We start from the raw sequence: 24,963 nt of genomic DNA, 5'->3' as shown, positions 1-24,963 counted from the left end.
ACAGACAAAAATTGTAAAAGTTGTTATTTTGGTGTATCTACCGTATTTATATTCATATACATGTAGTAAAAACGGTTACTTCAATATTACAAACAGACACACCAATTTTATTAATATGTAAGGACTAGCTGTACCCGCGAATTCGTCCGCGTCGAATTTAACTTTATTTTCTAAAATAAAAGTAGCCTAAGTTACTCCTTATTACATCAGCTACTTGCCAATAAAAGTCCCATCAAAATCGATCCAGCTATTTCAGAGATTAGCCGGAACAATCAGACAGACAGATAAAAATTGTAAAAAAATATATTTTGGTGTATTCATATGCATGTAGTAAAAAATGGTTATTTCAATATTAAAAACAGACACTTCAATTTTATTTATATCAGTATTGTATTGTATAGGTATATGTATATATATTTATTTGTTATGGGTTCCAATTTTCATTCCTAATTTTGTATGTAGGTAACAACAAACTGACGACCCACACGATGGTAAGTGGTAGTCGTATAGATATACTTTTTTGAACCATTCTACTCTAATATTGTTGGCCGCAGCTGGCCTTTACAACTTCACCGGACGATACGATGGACGGCCAGTGTAGATGACTCTCAATACCCGCGGAAGGACTTATGGAGCGGCTGAAGGCCAACTCCCGCCTTAGATACGACTTTCATCTGAGGGCATCGATTGGGGTTCGAACCTCGGATCAGGGTAATTTTGATCCCCGTTTGAATTGGACGGGGGATCGATCGGAGGGGAAGATGAGGTTGAGATGCGAAGCAGTCAACATAGTACATAGTTCATCTCATTTCTTACCTATAAAGCTTAGTTTACATAAAACTTTGTGTGTTCGAAATTTTTGATGTGTGAGTACGACTCGGTCTTGACTTGTTTTTTATACATAAACTAGCTATTGCCCTCGGTGTTACCCACCTGTAATTTACCTTTTAATATTAAAATTAATAAAATAATAAAGTAGCCTAAATTACTCCGTATAACATAAGCTATCTGCGAATTGTTTTTTTTTTTTTAATTAGCAATAATAAAGAGACACAAAACATCTGAAATTGTTTTTTTTTATAAAGTTCCGTATGTATTTTTATCTACATTTCGTTGGTTATATAGAAAAATGGCAGTATTAAAAATGTACATTTATTACAAGACAAGCATTTTAGGTTTTTTTTTTTAATTTATATAAATTATTTTTTCCTTTAAAGTTTTAAATTTATACAGTAGTATTATATATCATTTAAATTTTAAATTTTAATAATCGGCGCGGTTAATTTAATTAACTTACTAATAATATAAAAGGAGGCAAATCTAGCTTCTAATTTTGAAAAATTACATTTTTCTATTTAATCGACTATTTATTGTATACTTACTTACTATTGATGTGAAAGTACAAATAGACAAGTCAACTTTATTTATATGTATACATTTTTACTATTAATTCACGTAAATAACATATTCGACTATTTATTCAAACTTATTTATATTGATGTGAAAGTACAAACAAACAGACAAGTAAATTTTATTTACATTAAATAGCATGTTATTATGTGGAACACAGAGAAATGCTATATTTCATAATTTTAACGTATTTTTGTTTACGTAGTTATTGCAACACCAATATGTTTTATACGAATGTAGGGAAATAATGAGTTCATTAATATTCTTATTTCTTACTCGTTCTTCATTATATAGATCGTCGTAATTTTTATAAGTATCGATTTTATTAGATGCATTTTTTTTTACTGAAATGTCACCAATAATATTTGAATGTATTTTAATTAAATTTTACCATAATATAGCTCATACATCAGAATAACACATCATCATTAATAATAATAATAATAATAATAAACAGTCCGAAAATTTCTAGAAACGATGAAAATGATATAACACCAATATGTTTTATACGAATGTAGGGAAATCACACCAGGCACACAATAAGTACACACACACTCACACATACATACACGCCCACACACACATACACACTCTGCACTTACTTGGTTTTTTAAGTGAAATGTCACCAATAATATTTGAATGGATTTTAATTAAATTTTACCATAATATAGCTCATACATCAGAATAACACATCATCATTAATAATAATAATAATAATAATAATAAATATAACCAGCAAAAGCTGAGAGAAAATAAAAAAAAAAGAAATAATAATAATAATCTCAGGACAATTCACACAGCGGCATCTACTATTTATACTATGATAAAACAAAGTCGCTGTCGCTGTCTGTCCCTAAGTATGTTTAAATCTTTAAAACTACGAAACGGATTTTGAATCGGTATTTTCTATAGATAGAGTGATTCAAGAGGAAGGTTTATATATAATACATGAACAGTGCACACCCGTGCGAAGCCGGGGCGATTAGGTAGTAGGCTATAAATATTACTCGCGTGAAACCGCAGGCACAGCTAGTGTTAAATAATATGTAGTGTGTATGCCAGTCCCAAACACTTAATGATGTTTTGAGGCCACTTGGTGGTAAATACAATAATGATAACCCTGGACAATTTAATTTACAAAATGATGAATGAAAATCGGAATCCATAACAAATAATCTAAGGACAATTCACACAGCGCCATCTAGACTCAAGTTAAGCTAGCTAAAGCTTGTGTTATGGGTACTAGACAACTTATACATAAATATTTTTTAATAATAATAATAATAATAATCTCAGTACAATTCACACAGCGCCATCTAGACCCAAGTTAAGCTAAACTTGTGTTATGGGTACTAGAGAACTGATACAAATACATAGATTTTTTTTTCGTAAATATATACATAATATACATGGAAAACACCCAGACCAATACAAACATTCATATTCATGAATACAAATGTTTGTGCCGTGCAAGGAATCGAACTCGCGACCATGGATCGTAAAGCGGTTCTAGCACACCGCTAGACCACCGAGGTGATTATAATAACAATTCACACAGCACCGTGTCTCAAGTTAAGCAGAGTTTGTGTTATGGGTACTAGACTACTAATGTAAATCCTTAAATATATTGTTTTGTAAATATATACTTAATTAGAAAACACCCAGACTGATACAAACAATCATACTCATGAATTCAAATGTATGTGCCGTGCGAGGAATCGAACCTGCGAATATCTTATATTATTAGTCATATTATACATGTTTGTATTAGTAATAGTATACCAATAAATGTATGTAATGTATAAATTAGAAATCATATAATATGGTAAGAAATAACTTTATTAAAAAAAATTGTACAGTATATCTGTACAATTTTTTTTAATAATATATATATTTATATTGATTTGTAAAAGTGCCTGTAAGGGCCTACTTACAAGATATATATTTGAATTTGAATTTGTGTCTTTGTAGATAATCCAAATATAGACTTTAAATCTAGATATAGGACTTAAGCCAATTTTATACTATTTTATTTATTAATTTATTATATAACGAAATTCTAATTTAAGTAGACCAGTACTGAAGTCAAAATTAAAAAAAGCATTTTTATATAAACTTTAAAAACATAAGTTGTAATTGTATGCAATTATCTGTAAAAACGTGTATTTATGTGGATACATGTTTATGAGTAGAAAAGTATTTAAAAAAAACTGAGTGATATCTTGCCAACAAACTACAGTTTGGCGAGTCAATGTATAAAACAACCGTACAATTATCTTTATTAAATAAATAAAAAAAAATATATATATATATATATAACTACTATAAAAAATATTGTTTGTGCATGTGGTATGGTGAATATATGGTGTAATATGGTGGTGTATGTGTTGTTTTGCAAGGTTAGATCTATATCTTACCTTGTTTTATTTCGCTGTTTTACTATTATAGCAGTGAAATAAAACACCTTACCTTAGTTTTTAGAAACGAAATGGCAACGCATGAGGAGTAACCTACCCTCAACCCTCCATAGGGTGGTGTATGCGTAATATTCTTTGGAATAGACGAATTTTGAAATTTTGTTTTTTTTTTATTACTCAGTGCTAAAGAGTCCAGTAGCACTGCGACCTGCATAGATTTAATGTGCTTGCCCTTTTTTAGAGTTCGCTATCTAGGCCCGTCAGGATCAAGAATTGAGGGGTATTCTTAGAAGCGATGGTTTTTTTTCTTAGTATAGTGTGTGCTTTCCTTAGCAGATATTTCGTTTAAATCAAACGAATCCTTAGGACAATAAATAAATACAAATTTATATCTATAAAATATTCAAAACAGTAAGAACCTTATTCAATGTAATTTTGGTAGAAACGTAACTAATTTATCTATTTATATATAGGTACTGATGACAGGTATGATATGATTTTTCATATGCTAGAACAATCCGCATAAGTACCACACCATGATACTAGATTATTAATGTTAATAACTTCGCAACACGTAAACAGTTGTAAATAAAAAAATTAATACAACTAACACAAGGCCGGTCAAAGATGATGTTTGGATTTAATAAACGATCAGTTCATCAGAACGACCATCCTGTACTGCTCGTGTGTAATGGAGAGGAAACTAATCGTCTTCATTCTATTGCTATACAGCAGCCATGGTCAACTCGTGGACAAGTTGTTCCCAAACCTGTCATCTTCAGCGCGGCAAATTACGAATACTCTTGCAAACCAATCAGTCTTTAATACCCTGACGAAGACTGCTGGCGATGTCCTCGTGGAAACGGTTTACAGCATCACTAGTGTACCGGTAGCACTGGCTCGAGCAGTCGGCTCTGTAGAGATACCGAATATCATCAATGGCAGAAATAATATGGATTTCGACAGGATTCTAGGCGAATACAATTCTGGATTAGGTAACGAGGATGCCACACTCAGTATTGATCAGCTTATTGTGAAGTATGGATATCCAGTTGAGAAGCACAAAGTTATCACCAGCGACGGTTATGTTCTGACCTTGTTCCGGATCCCGGGGAATGGCTCTGTCGTTTTCCTCATGCATGGTCTGCTAGGATCTGCTGATGATTACGTGATAGCGGGACCTGAGACCAGTATATCATACCTGTTAGCCAATGATGGATATGATGTGTGGCTGGGCAACGCTAGAGGCAACAAACATTCGCGTCGTCACGTCAGCCTTCAACCTTCAGAGGCTTTGTTCTGGGATTTTTCCTGGCACGAAATAGGTGTCTATGACTTACCAGCAATGATTGATTATACCCTTAAAGTGACCAAAAAGACGTCATTGCAATATATTGGTCATTCGCAGGGTACAACCAGCTTCTTCGTTATGGCATCTCAGAGGCCAGAGTACAATAAGAAGATCAAGCTCATGATTGCATTGGCACCAGTTTCTTTTGTATCACACCTGAAATCTCCAGTCGTCAGGCTGGTGGCTCCTGGAACCTCTTTTATTCACATTATACTGAAAAGCTTAGGTCTTTACGAGCTCTTACCCGATAGTCCGGTATTTCGTGTTTTAAAAACCTTAATGTGCGGTGTTGGGCCATTGTCAGAGGCCTTTTGCTCTAATGCGTTACTATTGACTGTTGGATTTGGTTTTTCTGAGCTGAACATTACGAATTTACCAGTAATTTATGGTCACGAGCCTTCTGGAGCAGCTATAAAGCAGATAGCGCATTATGGCCAGGGTTTTCTGTCGGGCGAATTCCGACAATATGATTACGGTTCACATTTGAATTTAAGAAGATATGGTAGTGTAACACCACCTAATTATCCACTTGAAAAGATTTCAGCTCCTGTTGCGCTGTTTTACAGTAATGACGACTGGATCTCACATCCTGTAGATGTTAAAAAACTATACAATAGGCTTGGCAATTGTATTGATTTATACAGAGTGCCGCACAATCAGTTCAACCACTTGGATTTCATTTGGGCGAAGAATTTTAAGAGTCTCATATACAAGAGAGCTAAGAAGCTTCTGGAGACTTATACTTAATCATTTTCATAATGGTGTCAAATATCTTCTGCACTTCTTTGTAAATATTATAAGTGACAGAATAGTAATAAGACTACTTTAAGTAAACTAAACCTAATACGCTTTTTCCGACTTAATATTGAATAATTTCATTGGCAATAATATCTACCTAGTGATTACTGCTAATCAATAAGTTCAATAACAGACTTTTACCCAATTTATTTATACATATGTAGTGCTTGAGGTGACGGTATTTTTATACTTATTTTATACTTGATATCTATGATGTAAGCAAACGATAAACGTTTTCATTTTTAACTTGTGTTTTTGTTATAGTATTTTACTGGGATTTTTATGAATTAAAGTAGTTATAAATAAAGAAATAATAACAACCCAGGAAAATTCACACAGCGCCATCTTGTACTACGGATAGACACTAAACATATGAATGAAACACTCATTTTTTCTTCACTTCAAACAATACATTTTTTTTGTACATACGTATAAAATACACTGAATAATACAAACAATTATAGTGATGAATACATGAAGCCGGCTGTGGATACTTCAAGATAAGAGGAAGTCCACTGTAATGGCAACGCATGAGTGGTTAGAAGTGGTAGGTAGAAACACATTATTCATTATTGTAAAGTATGTTATTTAATTATCCAATTACCTACCCATTCAGGTACCTCTTCCGAAAATGCACAGGCTATGGAGTGAGTTCTGTACAAACTAGATATACATATTAGGCATACTTTGTTTAATATATAAATGCTCATTGTCCCACTAGCTTGTTCTAACGGTATACATTTGTGGGGCACTAGTGGAGGGTGAAAGGAATAGGAATTATCACAATGGTTTCCGAAATGGACCGTGTGGAGGTCGACCTCGCAGTGTATATTGCTGGCATTAGCACTCACAACGAACAATCCCCGCCCTACTTACCTCCTAGGACTATCATTCTAATTTTAACATTGGTTTAAACATAGAGTAAAGAGTCATTTTTGCACCTTGGGTAAAATTATTGAAGTTTTAGTACATCGTCGTTTAGTGCTTTATGACCCTGTACGCCCAAGACAGAATCATTAAGTAAAGCAAGTGAAATAGTGATAAAAAAAAATCAAAACAAAAGTGGACAAGTCAACTGTTGCGTTCACCACAACATCGTCTGGTCAAATGTAACCTATTTGAATTAGAATTTTGAAATTCTTTGCGCACTTTTTGAGTTTATTCGTAACGAACATACAATACACACCTTTGATATACATTATTTTGAATATTCATGTACTATTTTTGGTTACAAGTGAAATAAAGAGTATATACATACATATATATCTTTAAATATTATAAAACAAAAATTAGACTTAGACTTTTCACTTAAATTTTAATGCAGTGTATAGCAATAGATAGAGACTTTCAAGAAGGTTTATATGTATAATAAATGCGTGTTACAGTATAGAACAAGCCGAGAAATTCAAAGGTTTTTAATGCTCCCGTGCGAAGCCGGGACCGGTCGCTAGTATCTTTATATTCAATACCTAATTATTATACTAATCATTAATATTATAAAGGCGCAAGTTTATGATTATGGATGGATGTTTGTTACTCTTTCACGCAAAAACTACTGAAAGGATTTTGATGACGCTTTACAGTAATATAGATTATACATCAAAATAACATATAGGCTATAAATTTCACGCGGGAAACCCCGGGCACAGCTAGTAGTATATATAAGTAATATAATAAAGAATTGCAAATGTTTATTTCTTATAATATTATACTTACCTATAAGTTACTAATAAACAGTAGGCAAGTAATATAAAATACAACGCAGTAATTTGAGATATTATCTTTGTGTGCATTTAGCAATAATATTCATACAACGATATGCAATTTAATCATTTATATTGCATTTTATTGTAGGTAGCGAAGTTGTACTTTGTACCGGCAAAGTGACCATATCAGCTGTTTTATAATTTCCTACTTTAAATTAATTAATAATTATTATTTAACTAGCTGTGCCCGCGACATCGTCTGCGTGGAATAGAGACCTTGACCAAATAAAGAAAAAATATTTAATAAATTAACCCAAAAAAGTCAAAACAAAAAGTGTAATCGTTCTAAATGACGATTTTCCATACAAACTTTCATCCCCTATTTTGTTTTACCATCTTAGGAGTAACATTTCATAAATTTTATATGTCACATTTATTTATAGAAAGCTGAACAGATAGAGTCAGTTTCAGACAGATAATGGCTATTTGGAACCCAATAAAAAATGTTTTTTAGAACATTGTAAGTTGTAAGTTCTTCTCATGGACATCAGTGAACATTTTTCGCTCTGATTATTTGTTGTAATATCTGTGCAGAGTCTTGTACGGAATATTCATCTATTTAGCTACAGGTTTAATTTTTTGTCCTGCAGATATCTATATATCTATACATCTATACATATAAATAAAATTGTAGTGTCTGTTTGTAATATTGAAATAACCGTTTTTATTACATGGATATGAATATAAATACACTAAAATAACATTTTTTACAATATTTGTCTGTCTGTCTGTTTGTTCTGGCTAATCTCTGAAATGGCTGGACCGATTTTGACGGACTTTTATTGGCAGGTAGCTGATGTAATAAGGAATAACTTAGGCTACTTTTATTTTAGGAAGAATAAAGTTAAATTCAACGCGGACGAAGTCACGGGTGCAGCTAGTTTTAAATAAAGCAGATAGAGTTCAATGGAGAGAACTGGAGGAGTTCAATGGAGAGATGGCCCATTGCCCAATTTTGTAAATCGAAAAAAAAACAAAACTTTGAGAGAAAAGGCTTTATTTTTTTTTTCCCAAAAATTCTCATCTCCCCTCTTAAGGAGAGGAGATTATTATTATTATTATTATTATCTGTAGAATTATCAATCATCACGACTACTATAATAAGGAATGTAATTACATTCACAAAAAAAACGTAACACGAGACACGAGGCATCAATTAAGGGCCTTGTAACCTTCAGCAATTAATATACACAGTATATAATTTTGTAAGTAGACCAGCGGTTTCGTGATAGATGCATTAACAACTTCATGCTGACCGCCCCACGCAGCATACGGCGGTGGTACCTCACGGTCACAGAACATTAAAATTAATTAATCTGTGGGTTAATAACTTAAAGAGGACTACTGACTTTTTTTTTTCTTATAGATAATGGAATGCATCCGCCTTCGCTAATGCTTTACGCTGGCGGATCATCAGTTAAGGGTGATAGGATGAACTATAATCAGGTCAGTCAAGGCTTGCTGACAGAGAGACCGAAGCGCCACCTAGGCGGCTCAGTACAGACTACTGCCAATAGTTTCCCTTGTCGGGCCTGTGGTAGGCCATGCCGTTCTCGTATCGGTTTATACAACCACGAAAAGAGCTGTTCACGGACCATTAAGCCACAATTCGTCTATAATAGACGCATAGGCCATTATATTAATTAAGTCCCTTTTGTATTTGTTTTTTTGAAATGAAAATAATATTTATTATTAAACTTATTATAAATATATATATATATATATTTCATTAATGAATTTACACTTCTCGGTTTAGTAATAGATACCCATCTAAATTGGAAAGCACACATACAAAGGATAAAAACAAAAATGTCTAGTTTCGTTTATGCTCTTCATGAAGTGAAATTTTACAGATGCACATGCGGGCTCATGTGTTTATGTGTGGAATAGCGTGGACGCATCTGTTCTTTTCATTCTCCAGAATAAATTAATACGAATAATATTTAACATAGAGAAGGAGATAGCTGTAAACCTTACGCATCTATATATTGGAAGTGTGTAAATTTGTAAAAAAATTTGTACAAGTTGCGGAAGACAAAGACTATAACTACGTGGATGCGTGTGTAATAAAAAAATACTTTCCATTGTTTTTTTAATTACTATTGCTAGATCTGTGTATCGTTGTTAAAATATTTAACATTGACTGTGCAACTTTGTATAAGTGTGTGTTAAATAAGAATAGCCTATATATAAAATACTTTTTTATTGATTTTGTAAAAAACAATATTACAATGTAAGTGATTATTGTGATGTAAGTTGTACTTTAGTTGTTATGTAACATTTAATTAATGCATATTATAATATATAACTGGATGAATAATATTAAATTATTATTATTATTAATAGTAATAATAATGTTATGTTTACGTGGCCCTAACAGGGTTCATAATGATCGAAAACGAATATAAAATCTTTCATTGTAATATTATGGAATGCAATAAATATTGAGTATTGAGTAATAAACTTAATATAAATACTTTTAAAATAATAGACATATAACATTATTTTTATTCTACCGCTCATTCTGACAGCAGACACATAATAAGAGGACCGAGTAATAAACATGTTGCTCTTTTATATAGGTGAATGTTGTTAACCATTACATATACAAATAAATAGATGTGTTTGTAATTTTAAATAAACAGCTTTTCTCTATACATACCATAATTTAAAAAAAAATTGATTTGCCAGTTTTTCTTGCTAATCTCTGAAACGGCTGTACCAATTATCTGGATTATTGCTCGTAGATAGCTAATGTTATAAGGAGTGACTAAGGTTACATTATTCTTTTTTATCATTTTACTTTCAAGCGGATGAAGTTGCGGGTAACTGTTAGTCAAACCAAAGATGCATACTTAGATGCATGTGCGGATTTTCGAAGAATGCAGTACCAGAGGTAGACAGTAAAAGTTGTCTGTATGGATACATCAGTCTCACCTATTTCAGCTGCTAAGCAGGTTGCTTTGTAAGATGTATTTCGGTTGATAATGTATTAGTGAAAATCTTCGTTTATGAGAATAGACAAAATTTAAAAAAATGTTTATATTTTAATTACAATGATAAAGTTCCCCAATCATAATTGTTACATTTTTATTATATGTATAGTTTTACTGGTTGTAACCGATTTTGATAACTACTCAAATTAATGGAACTTCAGAATTACGAAGATATGGGTAGGAAACCACCTCGATAAAAAAAAAACAAATGAATCAGGTTGGCGGGCACTATAATTTACATAGCCTATGGTAGGAATTTAATTAAATTAAAAAAACAAACTAATTAAGTTACCATCCTTGTTTATTTATCCAAAAAAGGTCTTATTTTATTTACATCTTAATATATAGGTAGTATTAAAATTATAACTGTAAAAGGCGTGGGATGTAGACATCGCCGATCAACCTGAAACCAAAACAAGAATGAATTATAAATTTTCAACCAACTTTAATAAGAATGGAATGCTTTTTACTTTTTATTATTATTGCTTAATAAAATACATCCTCATTAACAAATATTATTCACTTTAAAGTATAACTAAATAAACTTGGGCAACACATAGCGCCATCTAGTTCAAAAAGCAGAGGTTGTACTAGATGTATTAGACAACTGATTAATATTAATAAGTACATTTTATTGTAAATACACATGATATATGACAATACTGTAGTCATTAATCAGTAATCATTTAAATGTATTTTTATTTTCATTATTGCATTCTTGCATTCCTCAAGATTCTAATAATTTTGATGCATTCTGTATACTAGTTCATAATCAGTTAGATGTATTGAATAAAAATTATTATTGTTTCACTAATAAAACAACAATATTTTCATAGTTCATAAAAATCATTCAAATATATATAAGATATTGCCAGTCTCTTAAATTGAATGGAAAACTTTTGTTTTGGTCACTGTTAGTTAGGTATTACAATATCAAATATACTTATTAAAATCTACATTGTTATCCATGATGATGATTTTTTAGGCATAAGACAACCTCTGCCTATCCTTGTGATATAATCAAGACTCAATAATTACTAGAAATCCAAATCGTAACTAGCATAGTCTCTTATGAAATTACAAAGGCATTGGATCAACATTGACTGGCATTGAAATTATAATTATGCCTGAAAATTTGTATAATTAAAATGAAATATGATTGCATATGCTATAAAAATGTTTTGATAATTAGAAATATGTTGAAAATTTGGTCATATCAAATTTCATTACAATCTTTTCACTCATGTAGTGAAGAAAATTTACACTCTTTTTTGCAAATATAATAATAACCATAGTTAACACAGTAGCAGCATGGATTGTGGGCGACCATTCCATTAAATACCCTAATAAAATAACAGTAAGTTATAATTTACCTTTCACTTTGTGGTATTTGCATTGATATAGTGGTAGAGGATCACCAGTAAGAAAATGGACACTCCCAGAATGTTCGAGAACACCGCCAGCTGGATGTCAGTGATCATTTTGTTGATTTATCTAGAAAAATTAAAATATCACTTTGTAATACAAGTTTAGATAAAATTAAAATATATTATGCATGTTTTAAACTATTTTTAATCAATTTCAATAAATAGAATGATTATATTTCTGTTTTATTTTTATTATTTTTACCAGTGCTTATTTTCTTTAATCTCATGATGATTCTTTTTTATTTACGGTCCAATTAGGACTTTTACAAATTTAGTAATAAGCATAATTATATTAGTAAAGAATATTAAGTTACAATATTATATTATACATAAAGTTTTAAACTATTTTTAATATATTTCAATATAAAATAGTATATTATATGTTGACAGATGATAAAACACTGAGCATGAAGACAAGTCAGAAGTGATGTTAAAATGTTATTATACAATTTTAGAACATAAAAATGACATATTGAATTAAATATTATACAATTTTAGTAATTAAATATATACAATTTCAAATTATTAATTATTATTACTAATTTTATTATTATTATTATATATTATATAAAAAAATAGTGCACTATAATTAACCTACTTTGAAATGTACCTGTCTGTCTATTTGCTGTAAAATTATGAAATGCAAAGCTTAAATAAATAAATAAATAGATGTGATGGCTCCCATTGTAGCAAATTTAACAGGTATTTACTATGGTTTCCTATGGAAGACTGTGTGCAAATCCATCTGATATACATTACATTGGTGTGATATTCTACATTGTCATGGTAGTTTAAAAATAATAACAGTGGTCATATTCATTAAAGCTATTTCCTCAACTGAACAAAAAAAAAAATCCCGGATGGGTTTACACAAACAAACATACTTTTAATTGATATTTATTTATTTCAATTATTACTAGAGGTTATCTCTTATATGTTTAGGATCGACAACGTTGTGGAAGAACTGTGGTCTGAAAGACCCATATACTACATCTCTCGACGAGTGCTCTTCGATAAAACCGAAACATGTTCAACTACCGGTAGCTTTTTTGGAATAATGAAGTTAACTTACTTAAGAGCAATATATCTGCAATTATAAAACTACAGGTCGTATAATACTTACAATTGATATTTACTAGTGATAAGAATAAATAAATATTCTTTTAAAATTCGAAAACAAATCTATATAAGTTGCAAATAATGGTAAATATACACGTCATGAGTAAGTGTCATGCTATGCTATGTCTATAGGAGACGTAAACGTCAGTCTCTTCATGTCATTTAATTTACTGACATCAATCAGTATTTTCCGCGCTTGTCTTGTCTTGCGTGCGGCGTCAAAAATCAAATCAAATTATAAAGTTGTCAAAATTTTGTGTTCCCATTTTGATCTTTCGGTGTATTATTCTAGATACAAAAAGTGTAAACATAGATTACTGTTTTGTTATTAATGTTAGCACATTATTTATGCATCGTATGCTGCATATAACTTGTAAATATGTACTTTACATCTGCTAGTTCACGACTGTTCTTGTACGATATTAACAGTTGGGATTTGAAAAAGTCCTATGGGTGCTACAACGGTGTCCTGAGAGATGTATCTTGGAGTGACGACGGAAAATACATTTTGCAGGTGAAGTGAGACGTTACTTGTATTTCTTGGGTAGAACTCCGTTGTTACAAAGGTCACACATTTATGTGTATGTATTTTGTTATTGGTGAAACAATTAATTTCTGGGTGGGACCACTGTCCATTGTTACACCTTATGACATCATGTAATGAACCTTTGTAGCCCCATTTTCCAGATACAAGTCAAGTTACCTTATATCTAGTTAGTAGAAATATATAAACTTTTTACTTTGCAGTATTTAATTGATGTTTACAGGATTATGTTTCTGATTAAACTCCATAAAGTTTTTAGTTGTTGATTATATATAAAGTTACTTTTGTAGTAATAATTTAAATATTTCATAAGCATCTTATATTTTCATTCACACACTTACCTAATAGTATTGGTTACATAAATATTTATATGTCTGTTTGTATATAATTAGAGTATATATATGTATATATATATGTTAATAATATATCTTAATATGTATATATTAAGAATAGTTCGAAACTAGATTTATTTTGCAAAACATAACCTTTTTATTATATACTTTAAGTATTTAAGTATATTTAAAAACAGATTTATTTTTACCACCATCATCATTTTTTAATCTTTTTAATAATATGTTATGGATCCTAATCAGCCTTCATAAATAAACAATAGTCCTTTGCTAGTCACCTGCAGTACAATATTATGAGTAAATACTATGTTGTGTTTTATTTTACTCAGCAATTAACAGTACATGTAATAATTTCAGGTTAACTCCAAAGGCTTAATAGAAATATTGAGTTCGGCTGAACATGATGTGCGTAGTCTACAACACATACCCTTAAAGGACACCTGGTCAGCCAGCTTCCATCGAGACGGACACCGGAACATAGCTATAGGAACAAGAAATGGAAATGTTATGATATGGGACACAAAAAACAAAACAATAACAAAATCATTCCCAACACCTTCACAACAGTCTAGTGTAAACTATATAAGTTATAATTCCAAGAATAGTAGTCTGGCAGCATCAATGCAGAATGGAGAGACAGTTATATATGGTCTAGTTTCTAATATACCAGTACTAACTGTAAAACTATCATGTTCAAGAAGTATATCAGCTATGAAGTTTCATCATGAATCGCGGTCCCTCCTTGGACTAGCTACTGATGAAGGTCATGTAGTATTACGTGATATAACCACTAACAAAGATAAAGTATTCTTTGAAAATGTTCATGCATCTCCTGTCAGTGATTTCACATTTTCTCTTGTTAACAAGGATGTCTTATTATCCAGTGGGTATGACAAGATTTTACATGTTTACGATATAAGATTACAAAATGTTGTATCTACAATACGCACCTCCTATACTTTAACATCCCTGGCTATAAATTCAGATAATCTAGCGGCGTTAGGTACAAAGAATGGACTGGTTTTGATTTATGATTTGAGAGACTTAACTAAACCACTCAATGTTTTGAAAGGACATGAGGAAGAGGTTCGAAGAGTTGCCTTCCAGCCTGCACGTAAGAAAGCTTTTTCCGCAGATATTAGTCTTCGTGAGGACAATGAGGTTACATCACCTCAAATTGTTCAATCACCAGTAAAAACAAGAACATCTGATATGTTTTTTCTTAGTAATACACCACCAAAAATAGAGTTAGAAGTGTCAGGCCAAGGAGCGGATACTAAAGCAGATTCATTTTTAGTTATGATGGGTCTTGATAAGTCAAATTTTGAATTTGATGAGGATGGGAACAAATCAGCAGATCTTGATCATCGGAAAAGTGAAAAACATGAATTGAGATATCACCAATTAGATGCTGAGAAAAACATAACTAAAATTTCAACCCCACTCAACAGTAAGGCTGCTGAAAATCTTGGATTCTCATCACCCATTGATATCACCAATGGCGTACCAGATGATGGGTGTGGCTCAAATATGAATTTTATGAAAACAAAACCAAGTTGTAACATAGCTGAGTATAACAATAATTTAGATACAAAAACAGTTGAAGAGCTAAAGGACTTTGTAAAATTGACACTCTCCGATGTGGCGGATGACAACAGAAACTATTTCCTCCATATCATGATGGCTCTAACGAAACAAAAACTATTTTATGAAAAACAGTTTTGTGAAATGAATAAACAGATAAAAAATTTGGTACAAAATCAAAATGCACTAGTTGATATAAATAGGAAACTTTCTTTAGACTTAGAACTAATGAAGGAGAGAATGAATACTTTATAGTTTAGATTTAGTACCTGAAGCTGAATCTCTAAGGCACCATCCATAAGTTTTGTTGCAGCTTATGTTATGTTAGCAGTTGAAGGTGTCACAAAGGTTGTCTAAAAAGTCGTGTTGTCCTAGATTTCGCGACGCACCCTCCCAATAGGCATCTAGTGATATCATGTTTCAATTTTAATATTAAAACATGATATATTAATTATTAAAATAAAATATGGGATTAAAATTATTGTACTGTTGACGAAATTTATGGATGACCCCTAATACAGTGGAATCTGTTTATTATGACGCCACTTATTATAATTTATACTGCAGTGTGAAGTTTGGTTTCATATATACAATATTTTTTCTCCTTGTGAACCCCTCTTATGACCTACTTTTTAAAATATGTCATATTTATTTATAAATTGCAGTCTCGCTATTTTTGTTGCTCCTTTGTTATACCTGTTCAAAAGAAGAATAATAATAATACATATAATTGTTATTCCATTTTTAATATTTATGTTGAGTCTCACTTCAGATTTTGTAATTATAGATGGATAAAATTGTTTAATTTTCTGTTAACTAAACTATGTGACAAAAATTCAAAGATTTATTTATTTTTTGTGACTGTACACTGTATGATTCCCGCTTAATATGATGTGTTGGTCCTTCTATATCATTTTAAGTGGATTCTGCTGTATTACAATGTTATTTAAGTTGCTTGTTAAAATTGTTGATATGAACAAAGCATATGTAAATTTTACAACGTTATATTTATTGACTATATACATTGATGAAGTTAATCTGGACATTAATAAGTTATGAAATATTGTTATAAAAAAAATAATGTCTTTAAATAAATATAGAAGTTATGTAAAATTACTTCATCAGTAATCAAATAATCATTCCTTAAATATTATTGTGCCAATATTATACAAATTATATATTTATATAAGCTCAAAAACTACGTGTGACTGTGCCATTATGCCCCAATGAATAAATTCAGGGTTATTAGATAAATTAATAATTACAGTATTTCATAAACCAGATACTCATTCTAGTTTTAAAGTTGCATTTTATTATATTGTTAATCTTATTTGTTAATTATTAAGATTTGAATTCAATAAAACGATTCATTGCTGACATGTTTTGTTTATAGCATTTTTAAAATTTTATCAAATAAACTTATATCTTCAACAATATGACAAGTCAAAAATTTTTCGTTTGATACAACAAAACACGGCTATTAAAAAGTCTATAAAGCACTCTTAAAATGTTTAGAACCCAGAGACATCAATTATGTATGTAGTTTAACTTTTAGTTCAACTTTGATATATTTTTAATTCTTGTATGGCAACATATATTTTTTGACGTCAACCCTAATTTTGACGTTGATAAGTAGGGTTACCAACTTAAAGAGTTTAAATCTCAAGATAGGAGAATATAGATCAGTTCACTAAAACATTTTTTAATTTCAATAATATTATAATTGTGTAATTATTAAAATATTAACCATTTATGTTTTACATTTATGCAATTACTAATAGAAAAAGCAGTTGTATCAGTATCTTGTTTAGCCTATGTTCATACAGGATACTTTGTAAATAAGTAACGTACACAATGTTAATTTATTACACTAACATTTGTGTAATAAACTAACATTGTGTACGTTAGTTATTTACAAAGTCCGAATCCGAATGTTACGATTACAAGAAGTTAGGGTTTTTTGACAGTAGAGGGCTTAAGGGTAAAAAATATTTATGGGAGTTGGTCACACTAATTTGTGTTTTGAAATTTGAATTATTGCTTTTGCTCAGTATTTATTTTAAGTAACAATATAGATAATGAGTGAATTAACTGCTACCAATCTATTTGAGTCTCAAACGATTGTAGCTGACCACAAAGACCTAATTCACGATGTGGCCTACGATTTTTACGGCGAACGGATGGCCACTTGTTCCAGCGACCAATACGTTAAGGTTAGTAGGTTATTTTGATACAAAACAAATATATTTCGCACTTGTAGTAATAATGTCAAAATATCGTCAGCTTTTAAAGAACATATTCCTAACTTGGCTAATCTTACATAAATAAGATTCTTTTACTTGTAGCATCTAAAAATTTATCAGAGTGATGAGAGAATTATCACAACAATTGTATAGTATATACATTTTATTAAATTTATTATGCATTTGGGTGACGCTATTAGGTCAACAATAATACTCTAATCTAAAAATTTTAGCATTCAGCTTTATTTATATCGCTCCTCGAAATATGAATTATTGAAAACACTTGATGCACTTCTAATAGCTGATTGTGAAGTATTGGTTTTAACAAAGTATAATGTACTTAGTTGTTTTCTGATTTTTTAATTAGTAATATATTTTTAATCACTACAATAAGTTTGTGTTTATAATTATTTACATACAATGTACTTCTCTCTTTATATCCAAAATTAATATATTATATTAGCAAAGAAATGCTTGTATATTCTAGAAACCCTTTCTATATGGTGAATATGGAAAACAACAATAACTTTTTTTTAAATATCACTATGAGACAAAGGTATTCAAAATAACAAAAACTAAAATACACAACTGACCATTCTATTTTTAAAAGTTAAGTTTTTAAACATGTCCTTCTTTACAGTAGTCCAATATAGAAATATGTATGATTAATCAAATATGTGAATATTAATAATAGTAACATTACTCTTTTTTTTTATATAAATATATAAATGTACTTTTTATTGCTGTAAGGTTTGGGATTCAGATGGCAAAGGTGGTTGGCGATTGACAGGCAGTTGGAAAGCACACCATGGATCAGTGTGGAAAGTGACATGGGCACATCCAGAATTTGGGCAGGTTCTAGCAACATGCTCATTTGACCGTACAGCTGCCATATGGGAAGAAGTTGGTGAGATGTCTGCATTTATAATAATTCTTTTCTAAAATATGAAAATACTAGAAATAATAGGAAAAATACAAAAAATGTCCAAAGAATATGTTGCCTCAAAAACTGATTTAAATTTTCAATACTTTTGTTAGATCAGTGTTTTTCAATCTGTGGGTAGCGACCCCTAGTGCCTTACTCAGGGGGTCGTCGACTAAATGAAAACGTTGACATTCATATACAACAAATACACAGTTTTAGTGGGAAGGATATGCATGTTTATTTTCTAAAATTTATCAAATATCAGTGATATTTTTGAAAGGTAGGTAGATAATCAAATTGTTTTCTAATTGCAGTCTATTTCTCTTTTTAGTTTTAATGTCTACCACTGATAACAATATCAGTTTACACAAGTATGAAGTGGCGAATGGTACTAATAATTTAAGAGCATCTCTTGCTAGTTATGGATATTAGTGTTTTCATGTAAAAAGAAATTTTAGCTTTTAATTAAATTATTTCTTTAGCTTTTTACGACACAAGCGGGTCACCAGAATAATTGAAACTGTAAGGGGGTCACGAAATCAAAAAGATTGAACGACACTGTACTAGATTATGAGTAGTCAATTAGTAAAGGCTCTGAATTTGAATTTTAACTATTCTTTTTAGGTGATACAAATGCCACAGGGTCAGAGAAAGGCCTACGCACATGGGTGAAGAGGTCCAATCTCGTGGACTCACGGACCTCAGTCACAGATGTCAAATTTGGACCTAAACACTTAGGATTACTTTTAGTCACATGTTCTGCTGATGGTATAATAAGGTAATTTTTTATCTGTTAACAATTAACACAGCATCTAGTTCCATGGTAAACAGAGCTTGTGCTGTGGGTACTAGATAACTCATATAAATATATAGATAACATTTTTTTTTAGTAAATACAATCATACTCATCTACACACATGTTTGTACCGTGTGAGGAATCGAACCCGCGACTATCGGAAGTAAAGCGGTGTGCTAAACTGCTAGACCACCGAGGTTGTCGCTGTCGATTATTTACACTAATATGTTTTTTTTTTCTTTTTTCTCTTCCTATCTGCTATCAGCTTTATGGCTACAACTACTTGTATCCTGTGACTTTGTGCGCGTGGAATTAAAATAAATATTATTTTTAATTGAATGATGAGGTGATGAACTCACCAGGATGGTTTCAGAGGGGGATCGTATTATTCTCTATTACAAACAATTTCTTCTCCACAGAGACTGTTTTTATAATGGATGATAATGGTATCGGGGCACCAGTGCAGAATTATAAGATAAGCATGAGGTCAGGTCAGTTAGTCCATCCTGACAAATTCACCAGGAATTTATCACAATGGTTCTACAGTTTCTTTGCTACTATAGAAATCTCCATGTTAGAGGGAAAAAGGGGATTGTTAGTAATGTGGACTGATGATCTTATTGCTAGCAATGTACCATGTCAGGTTGACCTCCACGCGGTTCCCCCTGGAAACCATAGTGATAAATTCCTGGTGAATATGTCACGATGGGCTAACTGACTTGACCTCATGCTCATCTTATCATCCTCCACTGGTGCCCCGCCAGCGTAAACCGTTAGCACAGGCGGGAGCACTATTCCATTATCATCGTAAAAAAATAAACCACCATGTTAGAAGTGTTTAAATTCAAGTTTACTTAAATAAATGATTTTCTATTCTATTCTGTTTTTTCAGGATATATGAAGCACCAGATGTGATGAACCTTGCACAATGGACATTACAACATGAAATACCCATTAAAGTGTCAATCAGTTGTCTATCATGGAACCCAACGTTATCCAAGTGAGTAAAAACACACTCCTTATATTTTAGTTGGGGTAGAAATGGAGCTGAGAAAATAATATACTGTTTTAAATTTGGCGTCGTTACAAATTATATTTTTCAAAATTTGAAATGTTTCTAAGAATCCTGTTCCTCAACTCAACCTCGGAACTGCCGTCTCGGAGCTGACGTTCACTATGTTTCATAATACAAGTGCTAGTTGGTAGTTTGTATTCACACGTTTCGACTTGGACACAAGCTTTTTTCGGTCGATTTTCTTATGACGAGAAAGCTTTCTGAATGAGCGATAAATTAAAAAAAAAATGTTATGACTATTCAAAAATACTTAAATTAAATTAATTTCAATAAAGAATTTTCTATTCTATTCTATACTATTATTACTAATTCCAGGGTGAACCCCCCAATGCTGGCAGTGGGTAGTGACGAGCCAAACACAACAAATGCGGTCGCGAGCGTACAGACAGACAAGAGTACGTCATGCAACGGAAAAGTTTTTATATACGAGTAAGTGGTAACTGCACTTTAATATATTACTAACTGACCCGCGCAACTTCGTCTGCATCACACTTATTTGACATTTATCATTATACTAGGTTTTGCCCGCGGCATCGCTCACGTTAATTTATCCCCTTAGGAGGTGGAATTTATCAAAATCCTTAGAGGATGCCTACGTCATAGTAGCTTTATGCATGCAAAGTCTCAGCCCGATAGGTTTAAAATTGACAAAAGTTTCATACAAACTTTCATCTGCTATTTTATCCCCTTGGGGTAGAATTAATCAAAATCCTTTCTTAGCGGATGACTACGTCATAACATCTACCTGCATGCCAAATTCCAGCCCGATCCGTCCAGTGGTTTGGGCTGTGTGTTGATAGATCACTATGTCAGTCACCTTTGAGTTATATATATTTAGATTTCGGCCAAGTTACCATCAAGTGAGTTATTCTTTGTATTTTGTTTTATAATGTAAGTGATTACCGCCGCCCATAAGCACCCGGAACAACAGGTGCGATGCCGGCCTTTTTAATTTTATTTAATTTAATTTCGTGTCGGAAATACCATTGCTGGAAGATGCTGAAAAAAGCATGGTACAGGGCCGTAATTTATCCAGATGATTAGGATGGTATTTTAGTAGTGCGATGGTGAAATTCATCAGCTGGTATTAATCCAAACAAAACCTCAGAATTCTCTTGTATGTTAATCTAACTTTACAAAGAAGATTTGTAACTCCTTACCATTAGGCATGTATGCTTTTCCATTTTTACCCATAGCGAATGTTCTGTTACAGATATAGCGATGCGTCGCGACGGTGGACTCGAACCGACTGCCTGTCGTCAGTGCAGGAGCCGGTCAACGATATAGCGTTCGCGCCAAACCTGGGACGGTCGTTCCACCTACTCGCCGTCGCCACCAAAGATGTCAGAATCATCAAAATAGAACCGCTAGCGTAAGTTATAACTGTTATTTGACCTTAAGCTCACCAGGGGTGCAAAAATCGCTAGACCAAGGATTAATTGACCGACCAGAGATTGATTGACCGACCACCGATTGATCAACCGACCAACAATTGATGAATCAACAATCGACCAACAATTGGTCAATCAACCGACCAAAAGCATTGCTAGCAATGAGGTCATCAGTCCATATTACTAACAATCCCCTTTCTCCCTACATTGACAATAAATAACAATGCTAGCAATAGAGTTACTAATCCAAATTACTAACCAGCCCCTTCCCTTAATCTTTTTAATTTATAGTCTACAGTTAATATAGATTAAGACTATAGAGTCTCCGTGCCTATAATGATATTCGCTAAAAATAAAAATCGTTTATTCAAACGGTACGGTCATGTGATCAATGATAAAATTCAAAATGCATGATGCATACTAAAATATGCTTAATTGTAATAAATACATACTAAAGCTGAAAATATAGGAAGAATATAAAGTGTATACATAGAATTCCCCTCATGAAACAGTGAGTCATCGAATAGCAACGGGTGTGGGGTTCGATTCAAGACGGAGGTGATGGCAGCGTTTGAGGAGCATTATTCGTGCGTGTGGCGAGTCTCCTGGAACGTGACCGGCTCACTGCTCGCCTCCTCCGGGGACGACTGCTGCGTGCGCCTTTGGAAGAGTCAGTATTTTTCTATTATTAGTATTAGTATAGTATAACATAGTATTTTATTTATTGTAATCATGTACAACATTTATTTGAAAAGAATATGAGCTGTTTCTTGTCAGTTCTTCTCATCTCGGAATCATTCCGAACTGACGGTAGATTTACATATCATAAGAGTCTGTAATAGACCTATATGAATAAAGATATTTTGAATTTGAATATCTAACTTTAAGACTAACCCGCAATTCACCAGAGTTGTTTTTAGTGAGCAGAAGTTCCACAGTGCACGATAGTCTTCCCCGGCGCAGGCGGATCTCCTGCGCCTATGGAGATCCCTCCATAAGGGATTTTCTCCATGTTAAAAGGTTTAGTTAGGTTAAGACTAGCTGTGCGTGTGAGTAAAAGCGTGGATTTGAGGTTACTCACTTCAGTGGACGATATACAAATTTTTATGAATTATAGGTTTTTAAGAATTTATAACCCATTACACAAAATACTCAGCTCGGGACTAGATGGCGCTGCGTGAATTGTGCTAGATCATTATTGTTATTAAATCAAAGTTTTATTTATACAGTTTTATTTAAACAAACAACAGTGAAAAATGTTTATTGTAAAATCAAGACAAAAAGAAAATAACTATTCATGTAGGTCTATTACAGACTCTTATGATATGTCAAATCTTTCGAGCTAAGAAGAACTGATGTAGTTATGTATGTATTATAATTTCAGTGCAATACTTGAACCAGTGGAAATGTGTAGCGGTGTTCAAGAACGAAACCCTGGCTGGAGACTCCCCCGCGCAGCCGCGCCCGCACACCACCTACATGCGGATGGCCACAATGGCCAACCCCTCACACATGCCCTTCCACTGACCACCACTGATCTCAACTGCCCATCATTGATCACTACTCATCCCCACAGATAACTGCCCGATAACCCTCCCATATGGCCTTCCACTAACCACCACTGCCCATCATTCATCACTACTCATCACCATTGATCACCACTGCCCTCCCTTCCATGTATAATAAGTCGCATTTATAAATTTGTGAATACCAATAAAGCCTTTGTTATAATTGTTGCTAATTATTCATCTTATGTTATTTTTTTGTTGACTAGCGTTCCGAAACGGATTTAATCGCGTGCAATTATTAAGTAAAATACAATTTATATTACTTGCTATTGATTTTGGCATTGTAGTATAATATAGTTTTATAAAATAACTGCATTTAAGTATTTATATCAGTTGTCTAGTACCCATAACACAAGCTCTGCTTAGCTTGGGACTAGATGGCGCTGTGTGAATTGTCCTGAGATATTATTATTGCACATATCAGTTGTCTAGTAATCATAACACAAGCTCTGCTTAGCTTGGGACTAGATGGCGCTGTGTGAATTGTCCTGATATATTATTATTGCACATATCAATTGTCTAGTAATCATAACACAAGCTCTGCTTAGCTTGGGACTAGATGGCGCTGTGTGAATTGTCCTGATATATTATTATTGCACATATCAATTGTCTAGTAATCATAACACAAGCTCTGCTTAGCTTGGGACTAGATGGCGCTGTGTGAATTGTCCTGAGATATTATTATTGCACATATCAGTTGTCTAGTAATCATAACACAAGCTCTGCTTAGCTTGGGACTAGATGGCGCTTTTTGAATTGTCCTAAGATATTATTATTGCACATATCAGATGTCAAATCATGCCACAACTGATAAGAACAGATGGCGCTGTGTGAATTGTCCTAAATTATTATTGCAATATACTTCTGTGAATCATAACACAAGCTTGCAGGGACTGATGGCCAATTTTCAAAATGTAGTGATACAATCATGACCAACTGTGATAAGAACAGAAGTGTGAGAAAAACTTAATATACGATACTACATTAAAATGTAGTGTTTATTGGCCACCGAAGTGTGAGAAAAGACTACCGATACTAATGTAAGACTACTGATATCTTTTATTATTACTAAAAGGCAGTGAAATTATAGGACATTGTCAATCAACTATTGAATTTATGATATAAATCAGAGATAGAATTGAATGTGTATGAGTTATCACATCTTAGTTCGTTATAATTGCAATGCATGAGCGGTATCATGGT

At 32.3% G+C, this 24,963-nt stretch overlaps 4 protein-coding genes across 4 annotated transcripts; 3 read left to right on the top strand and 1 right to left on the bottom strand.

Moving 5' to 3' along the window:
* Window positions 1-4,461: 4,461 nt before the first annotated feature.
* Window positions 4,462-5,925, top strand: LOC131851181 (lipase 3-like; the record flags this gene model as incomplete). The annotated part of the gene is made up of 1 exon (XM_059201628.1): window positions 4,462-5,925. A coding segment is annotated over one exon (1,464 nt), but the record flags the coding sequence as incomplete, so codon positions are not given.
* A 5,106-nt stretch (window positions 5,926-11,031) lies between these two features.
* On the bottom strand, window positions 11,032-12,227 carry LOC131851178 (dolichyl-diphosphooligosaccharide--protein glycosyltransferase subunit 4). Its single transcript, XM_059201625.1, has 2 exons — window positions 12,112-12,227; window positions 11,032-11,141 (listed from the first exon to the last, which is right to left on the bottom strand). The coding sequence occupies exon 1, from the start codon at window positions 12,217-12,219 to the stop codon at window positions 12,115-12,117; it is 105 nt and encodes a 34-aa protein (XP_059057608.1). The 5' UTR covers window positions 12,220-12,227; the 3' UTR covers window positions 11,032-11,141; window positions 12,112-12,114.
* Window positions 12,228-13,483: 1,256 nt separating this feature from the next.
* LOC131851158 (uncharacterized) lies at window positions 13,484-16,818 on the top strand. Its single transcript, XM_059201599.1, has 2 exons — window positions 13,484-13,798; window positions 14,536-16,818. The coding sequence occupies exons 1-2, from the start codon at window positions 13,664-13,666 to the stop codon at window positions 16,015-16,017; spliced, it is 1,617 nt and encodes a 538-aa protein (XP_059057582.1). The 5' UTR covers window positions 13,484-13,663; the 3' UTR covers window positions 16,018-16,818.
* A 935-nt stretch (window positions 16,819-17,753) lies between these two features.
* On the top strand, window positions 17,754-23,923 carry LOC131851176 (nucleoporin SEH1). Its single transcript, XM_059201622.1, has 8 exons — window positions 17,754-17,975; window positions 18,756-18,912; window positions 19,555-19,708; window positions 20,619-20,726; window positions 21,117-21,230; window positions 22,015-22,173; window positions 22,705-22,862; window positions 23,577-23,923. Exons 1-8 carry the CDS (start codon window positions 17,841-17,843, stop codon window positions 23,717-23,719), a joined length of 1,128 nt encoding a protein of 375 aa, XP_059057605.1. The 5' UTR covers window positions 17,754-17,840; the 3' UTR covers window positions 23,720-23,923.
* The last annotated feature ends 1,040 nt before the right edge of the window (window positions 23,924-24,963 follow it).

This window comes from Achroia grisella, unplaced genomic scaffold (assembly GCF_030625045.1).
Source record: "Achroia grisella isolate CSIRO2021 unplaced genomic scaffold, CSIRO_AGI_Agris_v1 utg781, whole genome shotgun sequence".
Taxonomy (NCBI): domain Eukaryota; kingdom Metazoa; phylum Arthropoda; class Insecta; order Lepidoptera; family Pyralidae; genus Achroia; species Achroia grisella.
The sequence above is the reverse complement of the archived record's forward strand: the minus strand, read 5'-3'. Positions and strand labels throughout refer to the sequence as shown.

Bases quoted from the DNA above. Each gene is read 5' to 3' on its own strand.
- LOC131851178 (XM_059201625.1), bottom strand. From the start codon at position 12,219: ATGATCACTGACATCCAGCTGGCGGTGTTCTCGAACATTCTGGGAGTG.
- LOC131851158 (XM_059201599.1), top strand. From the start codon at position 13,664: ATGTACTTTACATCTGCTAGTTCACGACTGTTCTTGTACGATATTAAC. The intron at 13,799-14,535 runs GTGAAGTGAGAC...TAATAATTTCAG, and splicing joins ACGGAAAATACATTTTGCAG to GTTAACTCCAAAGGCTTAAT.
- LOC131851176 (XM_059201622.1), top strand. From the start codon at position 17,841: ATGAGTGAATTAACTGCTACCAATCTATTTGAGTCTCAAACGATTGTA. The intron at 17,976-18,755 runs GTTAGTAGGTTA...TATTGCTGTAAG, and splicing joins CCAGCGACCAATACGTTAAG to GTTTGGGATTCAGATGGCAA. The intron at 20,727-21,116 runs GTGAGTAAAAAC...TACTAATTCCAG, and splicing joins TGGAACCCAACGTTATCCAA to GGTGAACCCCCCAATGCTGG.